Source organism: Hippoglossus hippoglossus, chromosome 7 (assembly GCF_009819705.1).
Source record: "Hippoglossus hippoglossus isolate fHipHip1 chromosome 7, fHipHip1.pri, whole genome shotgun sequence".
NCBI classification, from domain to species: domain Eukaryota; kingdom Metazoa; phylum Chordata; class Actinopteri; order Pleuronectiformes; family Pleuronectidae; genus Hippoglossus; species Hippoglossus hippoglossus.
Genome location: NC_047157.1, coordinates 13800241 through 13822417, shown reverse-complemented (window position 1 = coordinate 13822417; position 22177 = coordinate 13800241). Strand labels below are relative to the sequence as shown.

At 43.6% G+C, this 22177-nt stretch overlaps 1 protein-coding gene and 2 long non-coding RNA genes across 3 annotated transcripts; 2 read left to right on the top strand and 1 right to left on the bottom strand.

Annotated features, from left to right (window-relative positions):
• Positions 1-883: 883 nt before the first annotated feature.
• Positions 884-10267, top strand: LOC117764179. Its single transcript, XR_004614338.1, has 3 exons — positions 884-1223; positions 4784-5162; positions 9374-10267. It is a non-coding gene; the product is annotated as an uncharacterized LOC117764179 (long non-coding RNA).
• Positions 2775-5186, bottom strand: LOC117764180. The gene is made up of 3 exons (XR_004614339.1): positions 5112-5186; positions 4913-4964; positions 2775-2836 (listed from the first exon to the last, which is right to left on the bottom strand). It is a non-coding gene; the product is annotated as an uncharacterized LOC117764180 (long non-coding RNA).
• Positions 10268-12564: 2297 nt separating the features above from the next.
• Positions 12565-19955, top strand: gpr157 (G protein-coupled receptor 157). Its single transcript, XM_034589756.1, has 4 exons — positions 12565-13196; positions 17602-17815; positions 18381-18575; positions 19082-19955. The coding sequence occupies exons 1-4, from the start codon at positions 12820-12822 to the stop codon at positions 19259-19261; spliced, it is 966 nt and encodes a 321-aa protein (XP_034445647.1). The 5' UTR covers positions 12565-12819; the 3' UTR covers positions 19262-19955.
• The last annotated feature ends 2222 nt before the right edge of the window (positions 19956-22177 follow it).

The window sequence follows — 22177 nt, the reverse complement described above, 5'->3', positions numbered from 1 at the left end:
AAGTTCAACCTTACTGGCTGACTAAATGATGGATGATCTCACTCTCGCAGAGTTGTGCAACGCGCAAAAGACAAATTTGGTTGGTCAAGACATTTCTATGTTTTAGCGCACTGCAGAATAGCACCAGTAGAGCAGTGCATCTTGGGTAATGAAAGGTAGGTAGATTAAGGACATTTTAGATAGTGACATTCACCTACTGATTTCATGATTATTGCTCATATGTCATAATTTGTGGTGCCAATCCAGTGGTTTACCTTCTGAGGTTTTTTAAACATACCTGGTTGAATTATGGTTCCTAACACTGACTCAATAAATCACTTTTTTTTTTTTACAATAACACCTAGCGATATAATTTTGATTTAGCAGCGGTGATCAAGTCTTTAATCTTTCATGGACTTTTTCAAATCAGATGATATTTTTTCAACTCATTCCTGGAATAAAAAACCCATCCAGGCATTTTAAGAGGAAATTAGATTTCAGAGATATCGTGACAAGTTCCAAAGCACAGTAGAGCACATGGCCTCTCTGAGGGGCAAACTATTCCTCATTGAGGGTTGAGCACACTCATTTCTCAAAGCAGCTTTTGCTGTATAGTGTGAAAATTAATAAAAGGAGTATGGAGAATAGTGTGTGTGTGTGTGTGTGTGTGTGTGTGTGTGTGTGTGTGTGTGTGTGTGTGTGTGTGTGTGTGTGTGTGTGTGTGTGTGTGTGTGCATGGAGGGGGTCTCTCTTGTGAGGAGTCCTTTACACTGATGGTTCTTTGGGGGGGGGGGGGGGTTGAGGAAAGCAAGGGAGGGGAGGTTTGCTGAGGAGGACAGGGAGGAGAGAGGGGCGGACTGAGGATGTGCACACACGCACACACACATACTGACCCTGGAGGTTGCATTCCCCTTTAAAAGTCCCATCCCACTCAGATACGCAGAGCTCATGCAGGATCTGCTGCGGCAGTGGGGGAACACTGCTGAGCTGTGCAGTTTGCGCTGCCAGCAAGCGTGCAAAGAAGAGGAGGGGGAGCAAGCGCACGCAGGAGGAGGAGGAGGAGTGAGAGAGGGAGAGGGAGAGAGAGAGTGCAAACAATGTCATTCTGTTCAGGAGGCAATACTGCAGTCAACTTTGCCGCGCCATGGAAGCACATCACCAGCGACCAAGAGGCTCAGAGTGAGTGCAGAGAAGTTTTCCTCCTCTCCTGTCGGGGTGCGATGCCGTCCGAGACCCATCTGTAGGTATGTATCTATTTCTTCCCTAGTCTCATTTACCTTATATGCTGTCTCCTTGCATGTCTTCTGCTTTGCACATACACTCCACTTCTTAAATCCGCCAATAATGTCGGTTTGCATGCCTGCAGTGTTGGAGCTCCCGGCTGCTTCCGTCTCATCAGTTTCAGCCTCCTCTGCACCAGCAATAACCAGGCAGCAGCCAGCCAGACAGCCAGTCAGTTAGCATTCAGACTCCGCTGCTCCCTCATCCATGTTTTACACATGGTACAGGCTTGAAATAGCAGCCGGCGTGTCAGATAGCGGCTGTTTAAGAGGACTCGCCATTTGACACAAGGACAATAGGTAAAAACAAACCATAATGCAAAGAGTTCCCTCCACTAAAGGAGATTTCTAACTGCGGACTTTCCTTTTAGGAGAGTACAGATAGTCTTTACTTTTCTCATAGTTGTGGGGTTCTGTTTAGCAGCTTCTATTAGTTGTGAATATGGTGCTGGAAACTGGCAGGAAGGATTTATTGTGTCAGTGGTCCTGTGCTGAAATGAGGAAATGAGCACGCAGCTATAGTGGCCTGCATGGGACAGGGGAGCTGTGGTGCAGTCATGAAGTTGTGCTCGAGCTACCAGGACTTTTAGGCTTATGAGCAGTCGTATGAGAGGAAACCAGGGCAAAGTGCAGCTCTGTGAGAGTCTTTTTGGAGGATTTGGCAAAAAAAAAAAAAACTGTGCGAGAGAAAGAATATTCAGCTGTCGGCGTATGCGTTAATTTGGATTAAAACAGAAAGGAAAAGGTCTCCACTCTTTCAGTGAGTAATACCTCTGCAGCAACGGGATCTCAGCAGCTCTCTGCTCTAAAAGTAAATGTTGCCACTTTCATTTTTTATACTACATTGCATTGCACATGCTTAACTTTAAGCGTTTTCAAACTCCAGGTAAAATATCTTTAAAAAGCTTCATTTGAAAGTGTTTCATTGTTCAAAATGTGCTCTGAACCCAGTCTGGGCGGTGGGGGTCGGTTCGCCCGTATGCAGGCTCAGCCAGCTCTGGGTTCACCTCAGGTAACTGTGCTAAGACCTTGAAAAAGCCGGCCCTGCGTCGTCAGCTGGCTCTTTGTGAGGCGCAAGTCCAGAGCATCCCTCCTCCGGCCTTTGCATCTCTCCTCACTGCAGGCGGGCGAGTGTGTGTGTGTGTGTGTGTGCGAGGGAACACATGCAGTGATAGGGAACTGCACTAAAGGTCCGCGCCACATCCGGAGCCTGACATCATCTTCCAACATCTGCAGTTCTCCTGCTTACACTCTCACCGAGGGTGGGTGCTGCACTGCCAGCAAACGAAATTGCCGCACTCACCTGATGTTCCTTGCACCTCGCTCCTGCCCTCCCCCCACCTCCTATACCCTCTCTTCCCTCCTCCTCCTCCTTCCTTGTCTCCAATTTCTCTACTGTAGTCTCTCTCTCTCTTTCTCTCAGAGGTACAGTTGCCCAGCGCAGCACCTCACAAGCATGCTTTGCACCTCTGTGATTCCATAACCCCCCCCACTTTTTTCTTTTCTCCTCCACTTACCCCTCCTCTGCTGAAAAAGTATGCAGCACATGCTCTCACTATCCTCCTTGAGCAAATTGCCTGAGTGAATAGAGAGAGAGAGAGGGAGAGAGAGAAGAGAAGAGAGAGAGAGAAGCATGAGCCAGTGAGCCAGCAGCAGAACAGCCATCCTGCAGTGTCCTGCAGCAGCTGGGTTCCTGCAGTGCTGGCTGGTAATAGTACAGATGCACAAGTGCACGCACATGCACACACATACACGCACACACACACACAGACAAACATGAGCACATCAAGAATATCCTTCTCTCTCAGACACAGACGGTCCTTATGTCACGTGACACACTGGTGGGAAATGTGAGGCAGAGCAGACGGTGTCACTCTGGACCGGACTGAGCCGAGTTCAGACACAGAAAGAGAAAGACACACACACACACACGCACACTATATTCTGCTACACAGGAAGGCAATCGTGAGCTTAGCCGTTTTGCCCCCTCCACCCCCACCCACCCCCCGCAATGGTGCATTGTCCCATTCCAGTTCCGATGATGTAATCAATGCAGCAACCCTTGAATTTGCTGGGCTAGGGGTTCCCTCCCCCCCCCTGTCCCCTTCCCCCCCAACCTGAGTGACATGATCCAGATGCAAGTGTGAGGCCTTCAAGCTTCATTCTATGTCACCAGGAAGGAGGACAAATAAATTATAAACAGTTCTTTATGCAAATTCTTTTAGCTTTTAAAGAGCAGAAAATAATTCCGTCTGAATGGCCTAGCTTCTTAATGATTGTCCATATTTCACTCTTGTGCACACATATCGTCCGCGCTTCCATAAATTGAGAGCCAACTCAGTTGGTGAAACTACAGCTGGCTCTTTGTCAAAACGCGTCTGTGTTAGTGCAGTGCCGCATCACCACGTCCAATGAATTAATGCAAACTATCTGCAGGCTAATCTCCTGCTCTTCTACAAAGTTGCTCTGCTTCTCTGCCCGCTGTCAGAAGGGAGAAGACAAAAACCTCTGAGCAGAGCTAGAAGTGAGTTATTTCTTGGGCGTAACGTCATAGTGACTTTGCTCTTTCATTGATAAGGTCATCAGTGTGTTGACGGGCTGCAGTGAGGAGCAGCACCAGTGATGCACGGCTCAGGCAGCCAGACTCAGACATATTAGCAGGTGAGGTTTTTTTTTTTTTTTTTGCTGAGCTGGCTCCTGCCGCTGCACCCAGAATCTGCCTAGTGATCAACTTCCACTACAGCAGTGATGAACTAGCATTACCCTGTCTATAGCATCCGAGCAGCTCTGCATAATTAGCGCTCATGCATGGTGATGATCCTGCTGTTTAAGTCCAACTGAGCAGCATATCTCAGATCTGTCAGATCGAGGATTCTTCCCCTGCTGCATCAATAAACTGCTTTTAAATTCAGATTTGACATCAAACGTCCCAGCTACAGGAAAATAATAGTGTCTTTCCATATCTTTCACCCATGCTTTCCCTAAGATGTCATATATTTCACACTCATTTGTAATTGATGTGACCTACTGTGAGTTCTGTACAGGACGATTTGATGAATCAGCGGCTTTCATCAGTGTGGTGTGCTGGTGCCCGGTTACAGCTTCTATAAAGTATTCATTCTGCAGGGTTAAAGATTGAGCAGGTCGACGCGCTAATAAGAGTCTGAATGAAAAGGGGGATACTTTCGCTAGATATGAAGACATTAAATTTACTTTAAGGTTAAAGCATTAAAGAGACTGCGAACGGCTTCCGCTCGCTTTGACAGAGATGCTGAAAAAGGGAGAGGAGTGAGGGCCTGCAGCAAGACCGTGATTTCGATATGAATTATGACATTACAACGGTGATGTGGCGAGACAGTGCAATTCATAAAAAAAAAATAAAGAAAAAATAAAACTCCTCTCAACACTTTCACAATCAGCTGCCACCAGCGCTCACATCCTCTCGGCTTTTTGTAACCGAAACCCGTTCGTCACCCAATCTTAATGCTCCCTTACACAATAATCCCTTCCTGCGTTTTGTAAAGAGTTGAGACCAGAAGCTGGTGCATGCTAACCGACTGGAGCAGGCTGAGTCATGCTGGGTCTTTTCTGGGTTTCCCCCCTCTCTGATCCTCTGCTCCTCCCCCCTCTGGCCTAGGAGCAGGCTCACACACCAGGTCCGGCTGTTGGTGGTGCGCTGGAACATGCCTTGACTTGTTGTGCTGCCTGAGAAGAAAAGAGAGCGAGAGAGAGAGCGAGAGAGAGAGAGAGGCAACGACACACAGAGAGAGTGAGAGGAGACTCAGTTTGCCTGGGTTAAGAGGAGAGCCCTGCAGCAGCCGTGGACAGACTCCTCTCCATGTCAACACTCACTGAAGACGATTGTGGATGGAGGAGCGCCACTGACGCCTCGACGCTTTGGGGGTGAGTGACACAAACAAGCTTCCGACATATAATGTTGCAGCAGAGCACGTGTGTGAATGTCAAGGTTAATTGTTGCAGCCGACAGGAGCTGCAGCGACACCTCTACTCTGACTAAAACTTCAGGAGCACTGGTTAGTGTGGGGAACTCAAAAGGCCTTCAGATCTTAATGACGGCTGAAGGTGATTAATGAGCAACAATGTGAAGTGTGCGGCTCTCCAGTGCTGTGACGGCGTCCAAGCCGAGTCCTGATGCTGGATCCATGACGCCATGGTAACTGTACAAAAGGTTACCACCAGATACACCCAAACACACAACAGGCCTTTTCCACCAAGGTGAACCTGGAGCCATGGCTGATTCACCGTATAGCCACCGTCATTGCGTCACTCTATACGTCTCTGATTTCCCAGTAACACTCGCACATCAACAACTACAGAGAGAACAAGGACACACAGTTTGTCTCCTCCGTGGACGACTGCTCCCCCGCTTGGCTTCCATAGCAAAAATATTTAATCGTCTTTGCAGGCTACACACGACACAAGCACCATTTATTAAACAAATGGTGGTCACGATGTTTTGATTGGACATATGTGCCTCGACTGCGGGCCCGGTCACACATACGGAAATGTTTCAGTGGCGAACCCTCGGCTCTTGTTCACTTCCAATCCTGTGGTGTGGCAAATCGCAGCGTGGCTTCGCATTGGAATTCAATTTTGGTGAACTTTGACCGACCATATTTGCTTGGCGTCCACATTAGTGTGTTATCGGGCCTTTAACCAGTTCTTTCTTCTAGATCAGCAAAGTGTTGGTGCCACCGACCCTTTCACAGATCTGCAAAGACTCAACAATCATGGTTTGACCAGATCTTGATCCTCGTAGAGCAGGACTGCGGCTGATGTTATTATATATTGTTCAATTTCCATCAGGCACCCGGCCGGCCGCCTCTCCTTCCTTAAACCAAAGAGATTCACACTTTCTCGTTTCTCAAAGCTAATTTGCAGAGAGCAGATTTGAATGTCTGCTTACAAAGCGGCAATCAGTCGCGGCTGGCAGAAAATTTATATAGGTCTCAGACTCAAAAGAAGCATCATTATAGTGTCTGAGACTCGGAGCGTCATTAGATCACAGAGACTGTGCAGATAAAGACGACCTTATCTGTGACACATGTTAAAACTACGGTGACACACTCATGAGGGCCTGTCACAACGCAAACACATTAATGACTCAAGTGAGTCAGATGATAATCATTAAGTGTCCCATGCATCCCGTGTGTGTGCGTTGCCAAGCAAGGCGATAGTTACTGGGGCAAGTCTGTATTCTGGTAACCAGGGGTTGTGCGCTCTGTGTGTAGGACTCAAAACCCATTGAATTATTGACACACTAGACTGATAAGTGAAAACTGATCAAATAAATACAGGCTCCTAAAAGTAAAACAAAACAAAACAAAAATAAGGCAGAGAAGACACGTCATAAACTGGGTACTACTACTTCTATCAAGTTGAAATACTTTCAGTGTTTTATTTATAATTGTTAACTTGAAATCAAATACACACCCTCGTGGTACGTAAACCTCACACGAGACTAAGCCCCAGCGCCGGGCCTGCAGTGTGTGTGTGTGCGTGTCATGTGTAGCACTGCTCAGAAACATGGTCCTACAGTAAATACTAATGTCATTGTTGGCCATAAGATGATTAGGTGTGTGGAATGGGAGCGGAGCAGGAGAGCAGGACTGTTTGAGGGCTGTTAGCCGGCACTGCAACACTCACTGAGGAGAGGATGTGAAGTAAAGAGTGGAGGGTTGGTGATAGCAGGGTGAGTTTGTTTTTTTTCCCTGACAGCAGAAGGATGCAGTGTGTTCAGAATGTGTAGGTGGGTCTAGGACTGGTGTGTGTGTATGCTGTATGTGTGCAAATGTGTCTGTTTGAATTGTGTGATAAGATAGAAAATATATACGCCGCTGTTGAACAGAATTGTTTCCTGTAGGTTGAACATGTCATGAGCTGTTGACTCATAAAAGGAGCGTTGCTGATGTAACCTCAGATATCTTAGTAACTTAAACAAATGCTGCTCTAAGACAAACACTGTTTGCATTATGGGATATATAACATTTCACACATGTGAAATGCATTTACTCAATCAGAGACGATTCAGTCAATTAGCTGATATGCACAAATCTAAATCTAATAAAAACTTTTTTAACAATAAAATGCAAAATATGGTTTGATATTTTTCCTTTCGTTTTTCAAATTAACGTTACATTTTTGTGCATTTGGACTTTTGAATTAACAAAACTAAACATGTGAAGGTGTCACATTATAAGACTGAAAGTGAAAAAAGAATCTGCAGATCAATCAATAATTCAAATAATCATTAGTTACAGCTCCACAAAGAGTTTTATGAAGTTAATTTTAATAGCTACAAAAGTATAATGTGCTTATGCTGTGCATGGCTTAGACATGAGAGGAACACTAATGCGAGGATGCATTAGTGTTCATGTTAGAGCCATCTTAATGCATGAGATTTGACTATAAAGTAGTTACATATATGTGTGTGCGTGTACAGTATTACATTTTTTATGATTGTGTTAATATTTAATCAAACAATTTTATATTATGGATTAAAAATAGGATTGGAAAATAGGAAACATCAGGTAAATTATTATTTCTTCAGAATCTGTAAAGTAAGGTAAATTTAATTAAATTAAATGTTTTTTTAATATCTATATAAAAGCCTAAAGAAGACAGATCAATCAATGATTAGAATAATCATTCGTTACAGCACTGATCATGCTGAAAACAGAAGTCTAAATGGAGGTGTACTAAACAGGACTTTTAAACTGGCAAAGCTTAATCTATGTGCTTCTTGGTTCCCGACTAAAATACTTTCATTATTTTAATTCATCCACTCCTCGAACACATATTCCCCATTCGCTTTCTGTTTGGCCGACAGTACCGAAATAGGAAGATATAATTCTGCCCATAAAAGCTGAGCCCAGCCTGAGGCCTGAGACATATTTGTGGGCAGGTTTGTGAGTCGAGGCTCGTCGCTGCTGCTGCTGCTGCTGCTGCTGCTTTGCCGTCTGAAGCCGTGAGGCGGCCGCTCGTTCATTTAGTGAACCGGGTGTTGTTTCCACTGGCATTCTTCAATCCTGTATTAGGGATTACATCAAGCCCTGAGCAGGAAAAATTCCTGTCATCATGTGCTCAGCGAAAGCAGCGTGAGGCTGCACCACAAAGACACAAAGAGACACAGACGCAGCTGTTGGGTGTCTGAAAGAAGGTCAAGCCGTCTCTTTTGTTTGTCTGAGGACATCACTTGTATCCGTACATGCAAGACAGGGGCAGACAAACACTCGGTGCATCAATATGTGTGAGATTTTACACACTGTTCCTAGAAATATCAGAGGTTTCTTAGATATCAGATACGGTCAAAATGCTCAAACCACCACAGAGGCCAGGAATTTTCAGTTATACAACCAAACAATGTGTCATAAAAGACATGGAGGACCACAAATAGCCTCGCTGTGGATTTAAAGCTACACCAGACTGAGGACATTCGGCCAACTGTGTGTCCCTCCCGACCCGTTCTCTGTCTCCTCCATGATTCCCTCTCCTCCCTCATTTGGTGATGACTACAGTACAGATCGCTCTCGAGTGTCCATGCTGTCCTGACAGCAAAGCACAGTCCACAGGGAGAGGACAGTATGGAGCGGTCAGCTGGCTCAAAATAGCATGGCAGCCAGCAAACGCAAGTGACAGCACTGGGATTTTAGCTGTTACCCGTTTAGGAACATTAACACTCTTTCACAATATGGCCTTCGTGTGAATGGAGCCACACACTAGTACAAGAGAGCTGAGACAAACATCTTTTTTTGTTGCAAAATAATGAGTCATAGTAAGTCTATTCTTAGTTTGGGGGTGTTTGTGTGTGTCCAAGTTGTGTGCACCTAAAGTGATGCTGCACCAGTCGTGAGAAAAGTATGAAGGATCTGTTTGGGAACAGGCTTTGGGTCACTTTGGGCTGAGGAGTGCACACTCATCAATGCATCACAGTTACATAAACGCTGAGGAAGGGGGAGCACAGAGCCTCTTAGAATCTTAATTTTAGATTTGTAGGATTTATTTTAAAATCTACATCGTAATGTATCTGAGGAAGATGGGTTGATTCCAAGAACCACTTGTTACTCAATCATTGTTTCCTGCTTCTCTTATAGGGCCTGTTGGCAACAGGACCACCCCACCCCCCCAGGTGGGTGAGACCGTTGCCTTCCAGCCACCACCACCACCACCACAAAGCCGGACATGAAAAGCGCCGATCGTCCACGGTGCCAGACTCACAGGTGGAAGTGCACGGCGAGGAGAAGAGCGAGCGAGAGGGAGGCAGGCGGGGGAACGGATCTGCTCGGATGCGGGTGCTGTGGGTGTTTCTCTGGCAGTGTCTTAGCTGGTTGTTGTGAGGAGTGAGAACGAAGCAATCAGCAAGTATACTGCCGCAGAAATTCTTCGCAATAAGAGGCCCAGGGACCGCAGCCATCACCGGGAGAAAAAACGAGAGGGAGGAAAGAAAAGAAAAAAGACCTAAATCAGCACTGTAGCAAACAAGGATCCTGCTGCTACTGTAAGTTTTAACACGTGTGCTGACGCAGTAGAAAATAACAGGAGCAGAGGACACGTTGGAGAGAGATTGACCGAGAGCATGACCCACTTTGTTTACAGCCACTTACATATTTACTGTCTGATCAATGCATCAAACTTCTGCCCTCTGGTCGGTATTTTTATGATCCTCTGCTGCCATCTTGTGTCTGAAACCTCCCAGCATGCATTTCTTCATCAAACACTGCATCAATCTGAAAAACCCATGATGCGTTTGAAACAACCTGAAATCCCAGTCATTAAGAAACTTTTACTTAGTTTACCATGATGTGATTTTTGATATATTTCAGTTGCAGATGCATTTTGTTTTCTTTAAACAACTTCCTGTATGTTACCAAAATAAATGGTGAATATGTATTAATATAAACCCTGATGTATTAGTTGTAGCCTAATCATGTATTCATGTCACATAATCAAACTGTACCACACAACAGAATAAATAAAAGTTACAGAGACAGTGTTATGAATCTGTTTTGTTTGTTTTCACAGTACATGTGTGTTTTGTAACTATGGAAAATATGATGATGTACAAACCACATTGTAAAAGCTCTTTGAAAATATGATGTTGCCATGTGAACGCCGTAGGGTGCAGATGAGCCAGAACAGCCAACTTCATGCCATGCCAGGTGCACTCTAATTTAGTCTTACACACACACACACACACACACACACACACACACACACACACACACACACACACACACACACACACACACACACACACACACACACACACACACACACACACACACACACACACACACACACACACACACACACACACACACACACACACACACACACACAGCTGGATGTATGCTGTGCTCCTGATTTATGATCAGATAGATATTTTCTCAAGAATCACAGAATCGTTTGTTGGTCTGTTGTAAACACTGCAGCTTTGTTAGTCATCGGGGACTCTGATGATAAATGCAGATGAGTGTGTGTCTGCAGCAGACTGCAGGGAAAAGACCTGCATGCCTCTGCATTGCTGTAAACACACAAACAGAAGCGGGGGCCATTGTTTCTGAAGGTGCAGCAGTGCAGGAGCAGTAAAGTTCTGCTGTCACACAAGGTCACTGTGTGCTTTAAATCTTCCTACGCCTCTTCCTCTACTACAGCTCTTTGGTAAAACCCAATAAAGTTTGTTAAAAGTGTTCACCAGTTCACAATACAACACAATGCAGGGGAATATAAAGACCTAACTGTGCTATAATTATTAGTCAATTAAATCAAAATAAATTGGCAACAATTTTGAGATTTAGTTTTCTTACCCTGAGGATTTATAGTATTGTTTTGACTAAATGAGAAGATATCACCTCGAGCTCTGAGAAATGTTAAAGGCTTCATTTCACTTTTTGACATTTTATCTAGCAAATGTTTTTTAATGAATCACCAAACAATATAGAGAAATAATGAAAAATATTAGTTAGTTGCACTCCTATTGATAACGTTTTGAGATGTTTACCTAGTTTACAGCTTGATTTACTGGTTTCCAGTTGCCTTTAGTCATTTTAACAGTAACACTGAGCTGAGGTTTTAAATTCTCTTAATTGCTTTAAAGATAAAAATGACCTGGCACTGGCACCATCTAATCTTTTAGATTGTCGATCAGATTACGCTCATATCCGCTCGCTGAGGTCCCTAAGTGCTGGTTTTGTTGAACATGCTGCACTCAAACTACGAAAAACACAGTGAAGCAGTTTTCTGTGATGAGCACTTAAGACACATACTCCCACTACGTATCAGAAATGCATCCTGTGGCAGTGCATTTAAACAAATTGCTCAGAACTTATTTTTAGGATATTGTTTTTATTTAATTCAACCATGTCTTTTCTTTTATTGTAATCTTAACTTTGCTTTAATACTTTTTTATACATTTTATTGTTTTAACATATTTGTCTTGTGTTTTGGTTTACTCTGTTATACCTTGAGCTGTATTTTTTATTAAGGGAGCTATATAAATAAAGTTTGTTATTGTTTTTTTGTTTTTTTTAACAACTTCACCTTGAATGAGCACCAAAAGGTGTTTATTTGATCATTTTACTACCTTAGCTCATCTTATTTTACTTGAACTATTTATGTCTCTCTGATTCTCTTGGGGTTGTGATTATTTTTATGTATTTCCTTGTTATTTCTTTTACCTTACCATTTTATCATCTTGAATTTTATGTCCAGCACATTCAACACAGAGAAACTGCATTGCTTTCTTTAAGAGTTGACTCAGACTTTTATTGTCAAGCTTTAAAAGCAGTGGGCCTGTTTGTATAAAGTTCCAAGTGCACTTTTTCCTTTTACTTGCATTGATCAATAATAAAATGTAGTAGACCTATTCTATACTTCCCTGACTGAAGTTGTACAAGGTTGAAATGAATATATATAAGAAACTATATCTGTTATGGAATGACACATAACAGGAGCATTTCTTAATTTGGCCTATACCATGACTGGAATGGAAAACAATATTTCAACATACTGCCATCTGTTCTTATGTGACAAACCCTGATGTAATAGTTTTCCCTGGGTCACATCAGCAAAGTCCATTAGAAGCCACAAATAGATATTTACCAGTCTGCCCACCACCAGCTGACTCCAACTTCTGCTTTGGTTCCGGGTTGACGCATCGAGGAGGCGGGGAGGAAGGAGCGAGGAGGCGGGGAGGTAAGGAGCGAGGAGGCGGGGAGGTAAGGAGCGAGGAGGCGGGGAGGTAAGGAGCGAGGAGGCGGGGGGTAAGGAGCGAGGAGGCGGGGAGGCAGGGCTTAAAGCCTGGAGGAAAAGATTTGTTTGGCTGCCTGAAAAACTATTAAATAACTTTGTTGAGTCACTTGGCTCGAGTGGACCCCGAGTTTAAAAAGTGTCCCGGCCTGGAAGGAGACCAGTGGCGCGCTGGTGTTCATCCAAAACGCGCACGGTGATGGATTAGTGCGCACCGGGACTGTTCCCACACCCTGTTCCTCAGCAGATGTCCCTGAGGTGACAGCAGCTCGTAACCTCAGCACAACAAACCATGGCGAGCGGGAACGAGACAGTTGTTTACTTCTCCGAGCAGGTGGTCGTGCTGTGCTCGTGCGCGCTCTCCTTCCTGGGCTCGTCCCTGATCATCCTCACCTACGTCCTGTGGGCAGATTTACGCACCACTCCCCGGAGGCTGCTGGTCTTCCTCTCCGTGGCGGACTGGCTCTCCGCCGTCTCCTACGCCTTCGGAGTGTGGAGCGTTTTCCGCAGCGACTCGCCGGAATGCGTCGTGCAAGGAGCCGTGTCCACCTTCGCCAACACCAGCTCCTTCTTCTGGACCGTGGCCATCGCCGTCTACCTGTACGTGTTCATCGTCCGGTCCAGTCAGAGGGTCGCGGACAGCCTGGTGCTCATCTTCCACCTGGTCAGGTAACAACGTGACCCGGATCTACTTTTCCCTGTTTCTGTGTCTGCACCTGTGCTGAGGTCAGTCTGACGTCACGAGGTGAAGTTTGAATAACTTTTAAAGGTTCAGTGTGTAAGATTTAGGTGAAAGGGATCTACTGGCAGAAACTGAATATAAAATAATCCTAGTGATGTTTCCAGTAGTGTGTTTCATCTGAATTGTACAAATTGTTGCTACCTTTATATTTAAATACTTAATATTTATATCGGGAGCGGGTCCTCTCTACGGAGGCCGCCATGTTTTTTTATAGTAGTCATAAATGGACAAACTAAACACCTTTTGAGTTTTTATGACAACTGAAGGTTTCCACAGGTTCTCTTTCATGTTTGGAGGAGGAGGGTGAGGTGAGGGGTCTTCAGCTGCAACATGAAACTTCAACACTGGATGTCACTAAATTCTACACACTGAACCTTTAAATAAAATCATCTATTCAAATATAACAAGGCTTTATTGATGCTGATTCAGGTAACACGGTAAAGATTGGTTATTTAGGAACTGAAGTTAGGGACACATGTCACACCAACGTCATACTCACCAGGTCATCCCTTGTTACTGCTGCCTAGTAATGGAGCTGAAGTTGGACACACTGAAAAGGTTTAATGCCCCTTAGTGTTTTTTAACATGTGTACCTTTTAGCTGTTTGGTTGACATGAAGCGTGACGATCAATCCCTTTTTGAAAATGTTTCATCACTGAATTCACGGATTAGCTGGGCCGGGAAGGATTCACCCGTTGGAGCCTGGGGATGATAGGATGCATTTGTTGGAGCCTGTGAAATGGGACAGCCTAGTCGCACTGCTGCGGCACAGTTGGTCTTCAAATGGAGCCTCCGAAGGTTGCAGAACCTAAATTAAGTCACAGCTTATGCCATATTTCACCCCCGTGTGTCTACGGTAACTCAGAAATGACAAATGAAACACTGGTACTGTAGAGAGCCTCAAGCTTTTCTACATGAAGTCCATGTTTCTACACGTTTGGACTGGGATGGATGGGGCGAGGGGTGAGGTGACTGGTATTCAGTTGGTTGCAACCTCACTGCTTCATTAGCAACTTTAAATCTTACCATGTGGTCTTATGTGCTGTTACAGCTTGTTTTTCTTCAAGCACTTCCTCATATTGTGTCTAAGCCACAAAAGTAGTTTTGTTTTCATCTGAGCCTCCTACCACTATCAACTTCTATTTTGGTCAGAGCAGGTTTTACCAGACATGGGGCTTGTAGTTCTCTCAAAAACAACAGACCAGAGAATCTTTTTCTCTCAAGCTCTGAGAACCTTTTCAACACCAGTAGGCAAACTCCAAGCAGGCCGTCTTATGTCTTTTACACAAAATGGCTTCCACCTTACCACTCTGTTATAAAGAGGTCTGATTGATGCATTGCTGCTGACATGGTCGTCCTTCCATCGCTGCAGAGGACTCTGAAGTAGGGTTGGCCAGTATAAGGTTACACAGTATCCCACTACCACTGTCTGTGTGGTTGAAGATGCTTTGAAAGAAATAGCCTCCCAAAAAAGACGATTGTGAGTCACACGACACATTTGTGCATCATGTGACATCTCCTCAGAAGAGAGGATTAGAAAAAAACACATGGTGAGCCCAGACAAGTTGTTGTTTGTGCTGTAGTTTTTATTTTGGTGTTGGTAGATGTTAATATTTGCTCTTCTGTTTCTGATGTTGTTCAGAGAATAAAACTGGTATCGCATTTTTGCTGCTGTTGGAAAAATATTAAACCTTTTTTAGCTTCTTTCTTTCAAGAAATGCATCTTAAAATGCTTAACAACAAATACATCCCGTACAGGGGCTGCCTGCAGGAGCTCAGAGACAGGATCTGGGGAAGGGATAAAAACATTTCTGTTGCATGGAAGAGTCTTGAGAGCCACAGTGGCCTTTTGTAATTCTTCAATGAAAAACCCTGTATAACAGCCAGGACTCTTTCTGGAGCTGGCTGCACGGCCAAACTGAGCAATTGGGGAAGTAGGGCCTCGGTTAAAGAAATGAAAGAGAAGCTGGTGGTCACTCCTGCTTAGATCCAGAGATCCTGTGTTGAGATGATGTTAGATATAACGGTCACGCTATTTTGTTTTTATACCGCTGCACCAGTGATAGCCAGTGGCAGTAGGCTTTGTGTTAGCGGGTTGTTAGGGTTAGAGTTAGAGAGACTTTCTTCCAATTTGGTGCAAACGTTGGAAACCGTTGGACTCAAAGATGAGCTGATTCGATTTTGGTTGTCAAAGCTCAAGGCCACGGTGGTCCCACAAAACCATTTTTTGCCTCGTGAACGCATTTTCATAAGAAGGCCTCAAGTGAATCCTTCAAATTTGGCACAAATAATCACACACTCATGGATTAACTGATTAGATTTGGGGGGGGTCAAACCTCAAACTTCATGGACCCACTGGCATAACAAATATCTCAACTCTTCCTTTAGGGGATTTCTTCAAATTTTGACCAGTTGTCACTTGGACTCTAAGATGAACTGATTTGATTTCAGTGGTAAAAGGTCAAAGGTCATGGTGACCTCGTATTTTTGTGAATGCAACATGTCCGCAACACCTAGTTTATATGGATTCTTGATTGTAGATAGATTAATGACCAAAATTGCAATTGAATCTATTCAGAATAAATCTACAACACAACAAAGTGAGGGGCTCTCAATGTTTTCTGAGGCCACTGTAAGTATACAAGTGCTACTCTGTGCTCAAGTGTCTGCAGCTCATAGTGGAGATGAACACAGATTAAGTGACTCAAATGCAGAGAGGAGATGTATTCGTTATTTTCACATTTTTATCATGTTTAATCTTGTTTTTCTTTCACAGCGGGTGGGTTCTGAAGAGCCTCCCATTAACATGCTGTTTATGTATCGCCTTGAGGGAAAACAAGCTTTTAAATAACAGAACGGGGAAATCTACTCACTTAATCATCACAATTTTTTTTTTTTTTTACAGAAATGTAGACATTGACAAGACACAGAGGTTTCATCTTTACTTTGAATTAGATTGTCAGAATGATTGGATTTGATCACTGATATTATGCCTCATTTATTACTTTAAAGCAAAAATATTAATTATATGAATTTGGACCAGTAAAGAGGAGAACACTAAAGAACATGTTGGACTTGACTTCACATACAACTGCGTAAACAAAAATAACCAAAGAATAGGTGAGGGTGTGTGTGTCCCACAGTCCCAATGTCCAGAGTTCAATCCGTATTTTTACAAAGTCCGGTTCAGTCTCCCCCACAAGCCTAACAGTGTTCAGTTCAAACATCGAAAAACAGATGCAACAAAAATAATCTGTTCCGGATTACAACACGCTCTTGTAAAGGTAAAACAGACAAACGTCTCGGACCTCCACACTCTGAAGATACCCGTCACTTCTGTGCTGGTTCAGATTACACAGGGTTGGGTCCAGGGTTTGTGATTGGATTGGAGTGTGATTGGACACACATGCATACACACAAGAAACCGGCTGCACCTCTGCTGTGGCAGCGTGTGGGATTAGGCAGGGAGACGTGTCGCGGTTCTGTCTTTGGGTATCGCGAACCGAACCCGTGGACGTCTGGACCGCGATTTTCGGTTTTGGTTGGAGAATCGTTACAGCCCTATATTCTATCATGCGTGTTTTGCAGGTACAATTGCTATTACATTAATATTATACATCAACTACAAAATGTGTTACAAATCTCAGCTGCACAACTCTTTCTGATGAAAGGTGATGTCATAAATCTATATTTCTAGTTTGTGATAGGGTTTAGCGAGCCGCTCGTCTCGTTTTAAGCTAGCTTTGCTCTGAATCAGCACGTATGCGTCATCCTTTGCATCCACGGTGCGGCTGCAAGCAGGAAGCTGATTCCCCTCTGGTGCAATGCACACTATAATGGATCTATTCCTGGACACAGCAGCATTTTGACCCCTATTTCTCAACACAGCGTCTGTTGTGGTCATCCTATTTATGTTTCTATGAATTCTCAAATGCTCCATTGAACCAATGATCACACACAGCAGAGCCATTCATAGTATTGTATACATAACATGCACACACAGACAAAACCAGGCCTCGAGCAGAGTGGGGCTTATAATGATCAGCAGTGTAAGGCTATAAAGATACAGGATTATTTTAAAGTGGTGTTTTGTGCAGAGAGGTGCTGCTTCAGGGGGAAACACAGTCAACAGTTCTGCTTCTAAAAGAGATGTAATCAGTCAGTTTATAACTGTGAACCCGGTAACACACAAAAGCCTTAAACAAAAGAGAATCCATCACATGGTGTCACATGAACTCAACACACATTTACATACGAACAGTGCGGAGATGTCTTAAAGGTGAGAAGTTGACCTTATTGAGGAAGTTGTATTTCATTCTCTGTTTGGTCCAGCTGGGGCGTTCCTCTGATCATCACCGTTGCAGCCGTGAGCCTGAACAAGATCGGCTATGACGCGTCCGAGGTGTCGGTGGGCTGGTGCTGGGTCAGTATCCACGCCCCGGACCGGGTCCTGTGGATGCTGCTGACGGGAAAGATCTGGGAGTTCCTGGCCTACCTCACCCTCCCTGTCCTCTACATCCTGATCAAGAGGCACATCCACATTGCGGTGAGTAGCAAACCTGGTTTCAGCCTAATGGTTGGTTTTACTTCCTGCAGAGTCAGTTCACTGCTACAGCTCTTCTGACGACTGGAATTTGCATCACCAGCAGAATCATCCCCATATTTTATTTTTCTCCCTGCATGTTCATTTTGTCTCATATACATAAAAAACCTCTCCAGAATTTAACACAATCTTATTGTCTATATTAAATGAACAACATTAAATGCTTATTCATAAAGTAAACTATATTACACATCTTTCAGCCATGACCACGCAACCCTCTGATTATGTTTTTTTAATAAAAAAAAGAATTACTTTTAAAAGCACATATGAGTCTGGATCATCACATAAATATAAATATGTGTGTCCGATTTTTCCTCTCTCATTCAGGTTGGTGTAATACGTCATGAGAAAACTAAAAACTATTTATTAAAGTCTAAATTTACTAGTTTTTCTATTTTCAGTTTGTTAGTTTTTTTTATCCCAATGCTGCAGGTTTGCCTCAAATAGTTGTGTTTAGGAAGATTATCTACTATCCTTGATGACAGAGCTCATTTTCTGTGTGATGCAGCACACTGCCCTGTCAGAGTACCGTCCCATATTGGCCACCAGACCTCCATCCCACTCCTTCTCCTCCATGGCTGACACGAAGCTGACGCTCATCCCTGTTATCTTCATCGTGCTGCGGATCTGGAGCACCGTGCGCTTCATACTGCTGCTGGCGGACTCTCCGGCCAGGCAGAGCCCAGTGCTGGTCACTCTTCATGTGAGTGTGCTTCAAGGTTCTTTTAAGGCAATGATGTCTGGTTTTGAGGATGTCTGTGAATCTCCTGTATTGTAAATGTTTTATTCTGCAGTTTACCTTTCCTGTTATCACACCTCCATTAAGAATTGGATATTTTTGGATATCTGAAAATAGCACAATAACTATGTTAACAATTCACAATAACTAGAGTCACACTTAGACAGCGCCTACCTCCACTAAGGCCCAACTGTCCCCTTATAAAATTATTTTTATCTCCTCCAATTTGCACAAACTCATAAATATCTGTCCCCTAAACATGCCAGATTTAGTTTTTCATCAAGATCCATGAATTATTCTGAGCAATGAAGAAAAAAGGTTGAAAAACATCCTAATAAGTAAAAGAAATTCTAATATTATTCAAATATTTTTGAATATCTCATCGTCAAATGATCATGTTTTTTTACATTTTCAACCCATTCAGAGACGTTTTACTGCTACACTGCTCTCATTGACTTTTGACCCAACAGGGTATTGGCAACACGTCGCAGGGAGCAGCCAACTGCATCATGTTTGTGTTGTTTACTCGACCAATCCGCACACGCCTGTGCTCTGCGCTCTGCTGCTGCTCCTCCAGGTGTCGAGCGTGGTCGAAGCGCTCAAAGGACTCCTCTCACACGCTGCTGCCAGACCAGGAGGCCTCCACATAGAGAGAGGAGGTTGACACCAGCAAAGCCGGGAGTCAAAGATGATACTTGATGATCCTGTGGAGTAGAGGACGGACACAGGTTGATATAAAGGAAGTGATGGGTGGCCTCGTCCTCGCTTCACACTGAAACTCATTAAAAACAGGAGCCTGCAGAGCGGGTGGGGGATTCTGCAGGTGCACGCACACGTGTGTCACATGGCTGCACTCTGGGTGATTAGGCTGAGGCTGATGTGATGACTCTGCACCAGCACCAGCATTTTTGTGTTCATCATCCAGATTCTTTTTGTGCTGTAGCTTCACAGACGTACTGTACATCAAAGTTTTTCTTTGTTTATTTTGTTCTTTTTGCATATTTTGAAAAATGGTTCACATCTTGCACACATGACTGAGGATTCAGCTATTGTGTTTATGGAGGAAATTACATTTTAGAGACAATGAAAGAAAATAAACCAAAGCATTATCAGTTAATGTGATTGACATACTGTAAATATGTTTAAGCTTTTTATTGTCACTGATTGAATTTGTATTTTATGTGCGCTCAGTCACGAGTATTTCTAAATGCACTGCTCCTGACAGAGCGTTGGGGCTTCAAAGGTCTTACAAGGAACTTTTCATTTTCTTTGGTTTTGGTTACTCTGTGGACAAAAGCGGTTTTGTTTCCACTGTCATTTGTCGTAAAAGCCTCGGTCCAGACAGCGTGTGCATTTGTTTTGGAAGGAGTGAAAAGAGACAAGTTCAGCGAGTTCAGGACGCACACCAAGAAAACACTGTGACACCGCAACATGAAACAAGGACTGCATCAGTTTACACTCATCTTTTCTACCAAGATATTCAAAATATGTTGTTTAAAGTTTGATGGATTATCACTTTTGCAACTTTTTTGTAACTTTAATATTCAAATAAGCTTTCCAATATATATCCAATTTCCCTTTGGGTGTGTGCAAAAGTATTTTGTGTGTGAAACTTGCTTACATTCTGACAATCTCTTTAAAATACTGTCAAAGAAATATATGGGTATAATATGAGCACCTTTTTCTGTCAATTCTATGAAATATATAAACCAGAGCTGCATTATAATATATAAAACTCCTTTCTCCAAGATTCTCATTTCAGGTAATCATTTCCTTGATGTCTTTTTTTTGTTCTTTTCTCCATATATATATATATTCAAATTCTTGCTTAACCAGGTAGTTGCAACATTTTTCAGGCAACGTCACTGCTGTCATCGTGACTCTGATGTCTGATCTATCATCACATGTCATCCTTCCTCCTCGAAACCCGAGGCTTTCTCATGCGCCTCACTTCTCCTTTGACCCCTGCAGTCACCAGCTCCAGTTTGCCAGACTTAGCTACAGGCTGAATGCATACCAGCGAGGAGCGCGTGAACTCGCTGAACCCCCAGGGGGCTCACAGGGCTGCTGTACAACACACATCTTACACACGGTGCCACTGCCTATAGCTCCTCCAGCTTGGTGGAATGCTGTGTCTGTTGTTTACTGAGTCTGTTTCTGAGAGATTAAGCTGCATTCAAATAAGGTTCATTAAGGTTTGTTGCCAAAGGTGAGAAAGGAGAAACGTCCCCGTGTTGACAGTCAATTTTCTCCCCCTCAAGTGAACATTGTTTGTTTGGCGCTCAGAGGGCAAACACTTCCTGTGTGGGCGGCATCATTGTAAATGGATTTATGGACGTTGTATGGTCTGTGTCTCTGATGAATTGGTCATGTGCAGAAGTGGAGGATAATGTTGTATCAGGTCACACAGACTTCATCGCACTGCAGCTACACCACAAAAAGGATTAGTCCAAAGTATCAAGGGGCCCCTCGACCAGAGCTACTGTTTAAAGGCCTGTGGCGTTTCTTGCAGGAAAGTCAGTTTAACAAATGAGCTGTATTTATTTATTTAGGTAGGTTTGTGCAGTTCAAAGTTTTCACATATGATTGACATGATAATAAAAAAAATAAGCGCAAAGAAAAGAAAATTAAAACAGACGATTTGAGACTAATGCACACAGTAGAATGTAAATAAAATGAATAAAGTAAGTAAGTGTGTGGAATAAGAACTAAATGAAGAAACCTAAATACAAAAAAATAATCTAAATCTAAATAATAAAATAGAGTTACGTGAAAGTTGAGATTAAAGTAAGAATAGTAAAAGTAGTTAAATAAGGATAAATGAGAGTAAACTGTTAGAAGAATTTATAAAATATCGAAGGGCCAACATACAGAGACAAACAACCATTCACTCACACAGTTTTGCCATTTGCCCATTTACACACACATTCATGCAGTGCATCCATGTGTTAGAGTCCAACCCGCTGTTTAACCACAGCCACCCTTCCATCCATCTATTATCCATCTATCTTATTCTTTCCAAGATCGTGGGATTGGCTCCAGCTAACCCCCCACAACATTGTATGAGCGGCAAGGCACACCGTGGACAGGTCGCCAGTGTCATAGGGCCGTGAGAGGTAGCTGGATTACCCAGTAAACATACACAGGGAGAACATGCAAAGTCCACACAGAAAGGCCAAGCCAAGCCGGGATTCGAACTAGGAACCATCTGTGAGGCTAACAGCTGAACCACCGTGCAAGCCCGACAGATATAGGTAATCATGGGAAATGACCGAAAGCAGGTGACAACAGCCACAAGGAGTTGCAAGACAAAAAAGAAAAGAAAGTTTGTAGTTGTTGTACATCTGAGTGATGATATCTTACCCAAGCCCGGGTCAGTCTCAGAAAAAACCTCAGAATGATGTTTGAGCTGTGTTCGATCACGTTGGCTGGGCTAACTACTTGATTTCTTACACTGCACATGGCTGTAATCAGGGAAACATCGGGCTTGGGTCAGGTTTGGACACAAAGAGCCGAGAGCCTGTCGGGCTTGGTTAGTTTTCTCTCAGCCTTGGTCTGGTTCAGAT

What these genes read in the sequence shown, in the direction of transcription:
- gpr157 (XM_034589756.1), top strand. Translation starts at nt 12,820, where the DNA reads ATGGCGAGCGGGAACGAGACAGTTGTTTACTTCTCCGAGCAGGTGGTC. An exon ending in AGAGGCACATCCACATTGCG is followed by an intron (nt 17,816 to 18,380) that starts GTGAGTAGCAAA and finishes TGTGTGATGCAG; the next exon opens with CACACTGCCCTGTCAGAGTA. An exon ending in CAGTGCTGGTCACTCTTCAT is followed by an intron (nt 18,576 to 19,081) that starts GTGAGTGTGCTT and finishes TTGACCCAACAG; the next exon opens with GGTATTGGCAACACGTCGCA.